The sequence below is a fragment of the Hippoglossus stenolepis genome, chromosome 1 (assembly GCF_022539355.2).
Source record: "Hippoglossus stenolepis isolate QCI-W04-F060 chromosome 1, HSTE1.2, whole genome shotgun sequence".
NCBI classification, from domain to species: domain Eukaryota; kingdom Metazoa; phylum Chordata; class Actinopteri; order Pleuronectiformes; family Pleuronectidae; genus Hippoglossus; species Hippoglossus stenolepis.
Genome location: NC_061483.1, coordinates 27,379,108 through 27,390,697, shown reverse-complemented (window position 1 = coordinate 27,390,697; position 11,590 = coordinate 27,379,108). Strand labels below are relative to the sequence as shown.

Genomic DNA, 11,590 nt, shown 5'->3' with positions numbered 1-11,590 from the left:
AGGTATGGTTCAGGTTGGCCACATTGGCTGGGCTGATTTTTCACACTGCATATGCATATTGGGGAAACCAAGCAATAACGATGCATGTCAGGGACAGTGTAACAGGGCAACACAAACTCAGTGTAGCTTATATTAACTGCATGGGCCTTGTGTTGGGTTTAGAAACAAATAACAAAATGCCTGTTGGGATCCAACAGAGTAGCATTTCACCCCCCATAGAGAATGAAAGGAGCCAAAACTGACAGAGGCTGCAATAAAAGAAAAAGCATCACGAATGAAAAATGAATAGTTTGGCATTTCAGTGGATTTCAGTGGGTTTTAGGATTGATGTAATTATTTCAAGCAAAGGTTATTCAACTAAAATATGAAATGTTGTTTACTTCAAGTTACTCCAAGACTCTGTTACTTTACTTTTGCTCACCTTAAGATGGAGGTCTGGATGTATATACAAGGAAATTTAAGCTGAGATTCTTCTGATATTAAAACCAAATATCATGTGCACAACATGACACTAGTTATAGTATCATATACCTAGAGAAGTTAGGTAATAGAGGGAAATGTATGTGACATCTTGAATTTCTATAGAGTGTGAGGGAAGTGCTGCCCCATGTGAACCACAGGGGAGCATATGGATTTTTGACTTATAGGAGTCACAATGACCTATCTTGTTGCTGCAACAATCATGAAACATTTTAAATATAATTTCAAACCTATCACCTCTTGCGGTTTAAGCTTCTCCTGGGGATTCCAAAAAGTACTTTTCCTTATCGCTGTGTGAACCACAATATAAATTCTACATTGTTAGTCTGTCTTCTGCGATGTTTTGCATTCATGCCCAGTGAGTTACATTTCCAGCAGTGCAACTTGCAGTTCTTGTGCTTGGTGGTTTACTTCAGTGGAGCAATTATTTACCTTTGACAGTTACCAATTACTCACAAGAAATCAAAGCTATACTTTACTCTAAGAAGCAAGTCTTCTCTACAACCTTGATAAGTGAGGATCCTGGACTGATTACTTTTCAATATGTTCAATGGTAAACTTCAGGTAAGAATATTTTTCATGAAAATGGAAACATTTTGGAAACAAAACAAATTTTGTGCTTAACCCTTCCCTGATGTTGTTCTTTATGTTCTTTTTACATTTCCATCACACCTGTCTATCTACCCACTCCTTTGTCTCCATGTTTCCACAATTCTGATTAAAGATGCTATTAGACAATGAAATAAATTGAGGATTATTTTCTACACATTGCTTGTGTATTTATTTATATTGCTGCTGCCTGCTGATCAAATCCACTTTTTAAATGAAACACAAGTGACACAATCAATAATATTGTGATCACTGTTATATTCTGCATGGTCTTTCTCATCACGCTCAAAGGGACTAAAGGCTGTTGGTATACTTCAGACGAAAGGTGAGAGCTAATCTGCACTTTCACACCAAATGAAAATGATTGGAGGGGCACACTGTATATAACCTTATCAGGCAATGCTAATCTTTTTATATTGTTTTAATGCTATTTCATAATGATGTCATCATAACTACATTCATACCATTTGATAACAAATGAGAGTCAGTTGCAAATGTTAATCTATTACTACCAAGTGGCAACCCACCATAACGTCACCCATTGGTTTGTGAACTTTTGAAGGCTTGAGTTTGGGAAATTTGTCTTGCGCCATCTTGGTTTTTTGAAAACCAGAAGGGACCATATTTGGGGGAGGTGGGTGAGCCTGATTGAGAGACTGCAAGGAAACTACATGCCAACCACCACTTACGATCTGCCTCCATTGGACCATACTTGCTGTCAATCATACTGTATCCATGCCCCAATGCATAATGTACTTTATTGTCTATTTGACTCTAAATGGAACAATAACTTACAAAATGAACATCATGTTGTTTAGAAGACTTGAAACTTGCGATTGAGACCATTAACTTTAATGCTCACTCACGTTATAAATCTGGTGAGAAGAGTCAGTTTCTCAAGACTTTCATAGAAACAGACTAGTTATTGCAATCAATGGAGGCGCCCTCTGCTGGACATTTGAGAGAGTTCAAGTTTCAGGTGCTTTCATATTGGCTTCATTTTGCACACTCTACGTCCATTTTCTCCAATCCGAAGTGTCCTTTCCCATTTTTAACAAAAGTTTCTCTGAACATCCCAAAGGTTAATAAGATCTGATTGCACAAGGTCAGATGTCAATAAAAAAGTGATATCTCCAAAGATATCTCAGATGTCTCCAAAGAGCACAGCAAAACAAGGTTTTTCTGTCAGGGAGTGGGGACAACTCAGGATAGCGTACCCAACCTGACAGAGATCAATTTACAGATATATATTTTTAAAGTACAGGTAGTAATGAAGTCACGGCATTGATTTATACAGTGTGACCAGCAGGACAGAGACAAAATAAAAGGTTACAGAAAAAAGAAAAAGAAATGAGAGATGGTGGCAGGTCAGACAGTCAAAAGAGATTTTATTCTCTGCCTGACTTCCAAAGCTATTTGACAGTAGAGTTAACAGTGGAGCATTAGTTCTGCTGCTTGTACTATCATAGAGGACCCCGCCTTTCAACTTTCTCAGCTGAGTAGCAGGTTACATAAAAAACTCTACTCTCCTCTGTCTGAAAACAGAATTACCATATTTGTCCAAACATAAGACCACTCTAAATCAATGTTCCTTGTCCTGGTCACTGCCGGTCATCAGTTTTATACTGACTGTCTTTCTTTGAAAACAGTGCTAGCTACTGAGTTGACAGTCTGTAGTGAAATGCAGTTTATCAAGGACAAGATGTGATAATAAGGAATCCTTGATTCAACTCACTGCCTAGTTTTCATTTATTAAACAGGAGACAGAAAGTGCACTAAAAACACTTAAGCTTTATTTGACATTATTACACAAACTGATTTGATGAGATAAAAGTCCTTAATTTAACCAATAAAGATAAGAATAATGAGGATCAAAGGTGACAGAATACAGGTAATAAAAAAAACAATAATTCATAAAATCTTATGATTAAGGTTGATCCCTGTAAAAGTTCTTGAAGAAGAAAGAATTGAAGATTTCTAATGTAAGTAAGTCATTTTTAATCAATGTAATTCATCTCAGACTGACGTCAAGCAGCACTGGTCATGCAAACTTGTGACCCGGCTATATTTGTACATGCACTCACTAAAATATTCAACATTTTCAGGTGTTTCAAAAAGATGGCGACATTAATTTTAATTACACATCAATTATGTATTCACAATCTGTTCTCTCTCTATAGCACACACTTTTCAATTCATAAGGCAGCAACATGCAGCACAAAAAAAGCTAAAGCTGAGTGAGTTCTTTGGGTGGGTACTAAAAAGAAAGTGTGTGTCGGAATTAGATATTTCTATATTTCATTTCATTTTTATAAATAATTAAAGCTAGAGATAAAAATAAAAGATTAATTTAAATTCCAATGTGCTAAATGCTGTAAGGATGAGCAACTCATCAAGTTCAGCAGCCCCAATATGATGCAGTTGAGTACAGAGTGTTGTGGAAATCCTGACAGAGCCAGGTAAAAATGGTAAGACAAAAAAATATTTGATTTTGATTAATAATTGAGCTTTAATATGGATAATTAATTATCATGTGGCCTCCTCCTTGTGGACTTTTATTGTCATTTGAGGAAAAATGATTGAAGTCCAGGAACTCATACAAGCTGAGAGTTCATCAGGCAGGGAGCTGACATTTGGTGAGATTATGTGCTGGTATCATGGCACTAATACAAAATCTTTCATTATCGGATTAACTGCTGGAGTGTTAAACCCAGGGTACATTTGATTTATTTCCACCAGCAGAGTTGGAAAATTTGATATTTTAATCATCTTCACTGATCTAACTCTTTTTTTCTTGAGATGGATGTGACTTGATAGAAACTCAATTACCATATGTAGTAGATACAAGAAAAGTTTTGGACTTGCTAGTTAGCTAATTTCAAAGCTATTTACAGTCCAATTTGAGGACTTTCAAATGATGTGGGGTTATGTGGTGATAAGACTTGAATCAGGATTGTTGAAATTGAATTCATTTCTGTTCATAGCGGTATCCTTTTCTTTTTCTTCTATCTCTTTGACAGTACCATCCCTCTTCTCCAGCATGAGGGTCATGTATTATTTATAATCTGTAAATGGTGAACATCATTACCATACTGAATTTTCTTTATTACTGTTCATGTGTGTGGCTTTTGTTTGAATGATCAACTTAACTGGTGTCATTTATTTAACATTGCATGCTGGTTATTTCCGAGGTCTGTTAAACATCGACCAAATCTTCCGATCCCAGTTCAAAACTTTTAAAATTAAAAGCTCTGTAAATGAGCTCTATGTGAAGCATTACAGCAACAAACTTGGTAAACAGGAAGTGATTCTATGAATGTTGCTGCCTTGACAGAGATCAGCACCCAGGATAACCGCAAATGGGGTTAGGGTTGGTTTTTATTTCACCATGTCAGTCTGACATGGTGAAATAAAAAAAATTAAACTAAAATTATCTGGCAGGACACATTTTAAAGGCCGCAGGCTGCCAGTTGTTGACTACTGCTGAAATTGATCCATGGACGATGGATCCAACTCGGCCTGCAGACTAAAGGCACACTGCCCTGCCCCCAATGACTGCTACAGAGTGTTGTTCTGTAAACAGTGTTGCAGCCAAATCCAATACAATTTAAGTAAATGGTCACTCCTTCTTCAAACGTAACAAAACAACAGAAGAAAAACATAAAATGCCTCCAAACTGCTCCTGTGGTGTCATCCAAGTGTCCGGAAGCCACGACATTCAAATTCGTCTCACATCGGCATCATTTACATCATGTTTTTAGCCTAAATGTCCTCTGATATCCTCCTCTGGAGCTGCGTTCACGTAAACACGCACACACCGGAATCACGCACACACTGCACACAAGCAGTGAACTTGGCGTAATTTGGACTACCAATACGTTCAAAGATAATAAACTTTGAATAAACATTCGACCAGCCCCCTGTAGCAGCAGCAGCTAGGACTCATCCATGTATATACGCTGTTGGGTTCACGACAACGGGAACAACTGATTTTCCAGTTCAGGGTTCTGTGTACTGAGTCAAGCTTCACTGAACTTTGAATAAACAGCTCTTGTGCAGCACCAGTGACACGGCTTCACAGCTCTGTGGACTGAGCCCTGCAGGAGGTCTTACTTGCCTTGGCTCAATTACTGCAGTCCACTTTTACAGTTTCAGAAAGAAGGCTGCATCCAGCTACCAAAGGACAAGCAAGCATCCCAATCCAAACAGGCAGGTTAACAAGGGGCATTGGACAAATCCTCACATTAAATTCCAGTTTAACATCTGCAACACTTTGAAGAAGTGAAATTCCACCTTTACATGCAATCTTAATTAAATTCTTGATCCTCTGGTGGGGAGTACACACATCCAGTATAAAAGGAGGAAAGGAAATGATGTCCTCCTATACATCTGCAGCTTTCCTCTTTCAATGGTCTGATCACCACAAAAAACACAGAGCTCCTTCTCTCTGGGCTGTTGCTATAGAGACACTAATAAGATTGTCAGAACCACTGAGATGTTTTTCTCTGCTGTGGCTCGAGTGACAGGAGCTGCTGATAGCTGGAACACATAGACAGCCCTGGCCCTTGAGCAAGGCACCAACGCTGCCACACTAATGTTCATGTTTACATTCTGCCTCACAAACAAACAATCAAATGGTGGGTGTTCTAACTGGTGTTGCAGAATACTGTCAATGATACTGTGGAGATTTTCAAACCAAGGTGGCACTGTAGGGAAAAAAGGTTTCCATGGTGACTCACTACATTAGGCTCCATTTTATTCCTATGAAAAAGGCTGTTTTTGTCAGAGAATAGATGAAGACAAAACTGGTTCAGCTATGATCATACTGTCTATTACAAACATTTACTTGTTAGTGAAAAAACACCCATGGGCAAAAACATTCAACAGGAGTGAGATCTATCAGACTGAATAAAATATGAGGGGATATTTATCAGACAAACAACTGCTGAGAGCACAACTGAACAAAGCGATGGGTTTAATGTGAAACTAAGTAATTGCAAAATTGCTTGAAGTCCAAACAGGATTCTGCACCAGATTCTGCACCCTTTAAGCCAAATTCATAGTTTCCATGTGCGCCAGTCCACTGGGATCTGCTATGGTCCTTGTGACGTTAATGTTGTTATCCACCCATGTCTGCTAAGGTAACAACAGGCCCCTGTGCGGACGTCCTTGTGCAGCCCAACATTTTTGACTTTAATAGGCGACTGTGTACAATATTTCCTCCTACTGGAATGAAATGTGGGATCGCGTACACATACATGGAACACCGACAGACGTGGACCCTCGTTTTAGTGTCAATGGAACTGTGTCCATGTATGTGTGACTGGAACGAGTACGTAACTCTCAGCAAACACAGAAAGTATGGTCAGCCCCTTACACCTGCAATTTGTCTGCACATTTGCATTACACTACTCATCAAGTGTACATATACTTCTCCCCAGAGTTTACCTGCCTGACACTGGTCCTTCAGTTTACCACCTTCCAGAATCACAATACAGCTCTCAGTTCTGACATGTCACACATGGACCATAAAGTAACCGTGTATGTGTACATTTTCATCTGCTAAAATAGTATCCTGGATATGGGAGTTATAGCTCCAGGACAGGCACTGTGCATTAACCATAGATATGTGTGCATATGCTGGATAACCAACCGCAGCAAGTGTGACAAAGATACTCTGAGTTTATTGGACCAAAGTCAAAGAGAAAAGTACACAAAGTACCACTGCTGTCATTGATGATCACTCAGTGTGCTGTGATTCTACACAAGTTAGAAAAATACAGTCCTCAGACACCCAATGAGCTCATGGAGATGTCAATCTGAGAGGCACTACTCTCCATCAATTTGTACTTTCTGAGTAGTGACGGCCGATAACAGATGGTTCATTAGGGCAGAAGAGTGGGCTGATCAATAGGGAATAAAGTGGAGGGTCATCCTGGGCAAATGGAAGTTTAGGTGAAATGTTCCAGTCTGGTCCATTGAGGAACCAGCTGAACTGAAGTTGCAGCATCACATGTTTGCCTAGTTGGGTATTATTTAACAGGGCAGTTTTACAGAGCTATAACAAATCTTTTAATTCAACAGCTCTGGTTAACACCTTAATAGTCGATGCAGGCCACTAAAAGACAAACCTACCACAGTAAGCAGGGCAGTCAGGCAGTGAGCGAGACTTTTAAAGGGGTTGATTGTCATGACAAAGTAATGTTTGAATAAAGGATCTTACTTTGACTTCTTCCCGGAGTTTTCCAAATCGAACTGTGCCATTCAGAATTCTGCTGATGAAGTGCTGCTTTTCCTGTTGAAGATCTGAAGCCTGAAGAGGGAGAGAGGGAAGACGGGGGGTTACTGATCTAAGAGAGGAACACAGAGGGAGGCGGAACACACGTTGGATGAAAGAAAACAAAGGATTATGGGAGAGGTGGATGACAGGAAAGAAGGAAAGACTGTTGAAACTGTAGCCAGTTTACAGTAGTCATGTGTAAAGCACGAACACTGCCACAAACTGTCCATTTTCAATTTAATCAAAGATCAAGAACTGTTAATGTTCAGGATATAAAAAAAGGAAATGAAAAACACAACAAGCAATATTTACTTAATATCCATGTTGTAAGGTCTGTACTAAGCAACGTTCACATTTCTTTTTATAATTTAAGGAATCATGCTTTTGGGCATTATGGTCAATTTGACCTCTAAAAGTAGTTACACAGCTGCACAGCATTATTAAAGAGGGTTTTAATTGTGCCATCAGTAAATAATATAGTAAAATGGTTCAAAATGCTATTATCCATACTGCTAAATGCAAAAAAAAGAAAATCTAATGTTAAATAATAATAATAATAATAATAATAATTAATATAAAGCTTATCTAAACAAGGTTACAAAGTGCTTTACAAAATACACGGAAATAAAACAACTCAGAATAAAACAAGACAAAGCTAAATAAGTTCATGTTTGTATTTTTGGCTTCGAAAGTGAACATCAGCAAACTGTCTAGGACATGAACATAAAATACTGTTATTCTGTTAACCACAGTCCATCAGTGAAGTCAATTACAATTAGAATTCAACTGGTGAGTCCGCCCTGAAATCTGGACATAGAAACAGCTCTGATGCTCAATAACCGTCACTACGCTGCAGCACAAAAACAACAAGACCTTCACACACACACACACACACACACACACACACACACACACACACACACACACACACACACACACACACACACACACACACACACACACACACACACACACACACACACACACACAAAACTGGTTCTTATTAGCTTTAGACCCATTACCATGAATATGGTGTCAGTCTGACCTTCTCCACATTGTGGGCTTTTGCTGACCCTTTAAACAGTTAGCGATGGCAAAGTCCCTGCATCTATTAACATTTACAAGATAAACTTTTTCCATTCCTCTTCCAGGCACGTTGCCAACTGAGCCAAGTACATACTGCAGTACTTTCTCTGCTTACTGATATTTTCTGTTTCAGATGAGCTGGAGTCCCTGATTAAGCAAGCCTGTACATTATGGCTATGAGTGTATATAAAGCTGATAACACTGCAGAGCATCCCCCTACCAGGGAGACCAAATGCAAGGCCTGAGTGGTCAAAGTATGAAAGTATATGTTTAAATAAAAGGGGGAAATATATTACAATATACAATAATCAATCCTAATGTATAGTATAATATATATATAATGAACAGTTATAGGGGTTTCAAGAGCATGAGTCAGCTGAGTACTATGACACTACAAGATAAGTTGTGATTCCAGTCAGGTATCAAGCCTTTGAGAAAACAAAAGGTCTTTTTAATGGGATGTTACAGTCATCTGTTTATCAATATAGTGTTCCACAACCACAGCAAGAGCAATGTTCTATTTGTTTAGTTGTTTTGCTGAATATAAATAAAATGGCTAAAAATCTAACTTATTATTGTTGTTAGGGCTATCATTTGTTCTAATCATTTATTTTCTCAGTAAACTGGTACTAGAATTAATAGATTTTAATCTTTAACCAAACTGAAGCCTAGGGCAAATAATAAAAGATTTTTATTTTCTGTTAATTGTTATCTTGTTTGGGCGTCTGTCAGCAGCCTGCTACAAATAAAGCTACCTCAGTTAGTTTACTTGACGTGAGGGTATATTTAATCCTCTTCCCTGGTGTGAATGCACCATTTTCTCAAAATTATGTAGCATGGAGTTGGCAGTCTGTATATTTTCCACACCTGCACTAGTCTGAGCCAGAATTTCCGACATGAATATTATTATTCTACGTGCACTCGTGGACTAAGTTTACTATAGTATAGCAGCTCATTATTGCCCACCAGACACATTCTGCAAGTGAGCGAGAGCTCGATATAAACAAAGTTCATTGTTCGGATCCTCAGAGATTATCCACGCAGAAAATCAAATGACTCATCAAATGAATCAATGCACTTTTGTCTATGTTTACACACAATCAAATTAATTATCACGTACACAAAAAACAATGGTACAATTTTGGGAAGTATCAAAGATCCTAAAAAATATATAATATTATCATCATATTCTCCAAACTGGTGAAGGGCGTAAACGTTAAGACACAATTAAGTCAATATATGTTAGTCATAAATAAAAAAACAATAAAATTGGCCACAAATCTAGAGAGCACTCAAGTAAATTGTGTCTCCAACTAAATCTAATATCTATAACATAACAGTACTGATACATAAAGCGTTTGAATTCTTGCTCTCTGCTAATGACCCAGGACTCCAACACCATGACCTCCCGGAGCAGTGCTGTCACATATGGGTCCTTACCCCTAGTCAACTTTAACATATCAAAATCATTATCTTCCAAAAGAAGCCCAGATCTCAGTAAAGCAAACAACAATACAGAAACAGCAATCTATTCTGGCCGTAAATGCAATGAAACAAAAAGCATTTGGAGCATTTTATGCCATTAGAAGAAACCTTATTAGAATTTGCACAGTGTAATCCAAGCAATGAGCCTCCAGCTTCCCATAGAGAACCTGTATGCTCCATATTAAACATCAAAAATACACCAATACATGCAGGGCAGAATTTGGACATTACACACTGATTACTAACATTAAAAAGAATGAATGCCTAAATGTTGGGTACATCTCAGGTTTAGCCACTAAACAGGCACTAAAAAGAGACTTGATCCCCCAAAAAAGAGACTTACTTACCAGACAACACTCAATACTGTCTAAATCAAAATGAGCAAATCAGCTAAATATGCCCATTATGAACGAATTAAATCAAAATTCAAAAACTTAATTGCAATTTGGTCAATATCTCTGACCAATTGGGTCAGTAGCTTGCAATTCTAGCAGTTACAAAGAGGATAGATGATGACCAAATACAGTCTAACCAAAGAATGAGTACTAGGCACAGTCATGACTACCAACAGAGGGAGGGAGTTTATGGTCACAGCACGATTGGTTACTTTTAAAATGTGACGAATATAATTATATGTGATATATAATAAGTGAGCAACAGATAAAGGGACATGCATGTTTTTCTGTTTGAACTAGAATTACTGCCTTGTAGTTGTGCACTCTCAGTAAACCAGTAAAGTTGCAGTTTACATCCATGTGTGTGAAGACTCATATAATATACCTAGTGAAGACTTTGAGGGTATTTAAACATAGGTATTAAATATTTTACTTTGACGACTAAATTCTAATCCGTTTGTCTTTTAGTCCAAGTCGATGTTTGTTCTAAAATTGAAAAAAACTTGCGTTATAAAGAGTGGACAGGATTTTACCATCAGCATCAGTCTGGAACAAACAGAGACACTTTGCCCATTGTGCTCGATGCTGTTTTGCACTGGGTGTAAGATCAAGCCATTAGTCGATCAACAGCTGTGTTGGACAACCTTTAGCTTGAGACAGTTTTGTTTGTCCTGCTATATTAAAACCATTAAGTCCCTTTTAAAGCAGAGAAAACTTAATCAGGTCTGGTTGTCTATTTTAGACATCCTTAAAAAAAAGAAAACATTTGATTTCATTGTCCTGTTTGGCCAGTTTGCATTAATTTTAAAACTTTGAATGTTACCATTTGTGACGATGTAGTATGAGGGGAAATTAGTAAAAAGAAAACATTTCACCTTTCATTTTACTAAATGGCAAACTCCTAAATTAATTCTGGTTTTGTGCTGGAGAAATACACTATATGGACAAAAGTATTGGGACACCTCTTAATCATCGAATTCAGGAGTTTCATTCAGTCCCATTGCCATTGGTTGGACTAGGCCCCTTAGTTCCAGTGAAGGGAAATCTTAATGCTTCAGCTTAGCAAGTCATTTTGGACAATTTATGCTTCCAACTTTGTGCGAACAGTCTGGAGACGGTCCTTTTCTGTTCCAGCAAGAACAGACGCACTCCAAAATCTTGTAGAAACCCTTCTCAGAAGAGTGGAAGCTGTTATAGCTGCAAAGGGGGTACAAGCTCCATATTAATACCTATGGATTTAGAATGGGAGGACATA

The 11,590-nt window shown here is 38.0% G+C and overlaps 1 protein-coding gene across 3 annotated transcripts in view; it reads right to left on the bottom strand.

Moving 5' to 3' along the window:
- The window catches only part of cep89 (centrosomal protein 89), a 60,179-nt gene that overhangs the window by 30,844 nt on the left and 17,745 nt on the right, over positions 1-11,590 (bottom strand). For 2 of the 3 annotated variants that reach the window (XM_035158085.1, XM_035158094.1), the window contains exon 16: positions 7,313-7,402. In XM_035158085.1, coding sequence (XP_035013976.1) covers positions 7,313-7,402 — 90 coding nt within the window. Of the gene's footprint in view, positions 1-7,312; positions 7,440-11,590 lie in introns of all 3 variants that reach the window. The other variant, XM_035158120.1, reaches the window with a different exon arrangement.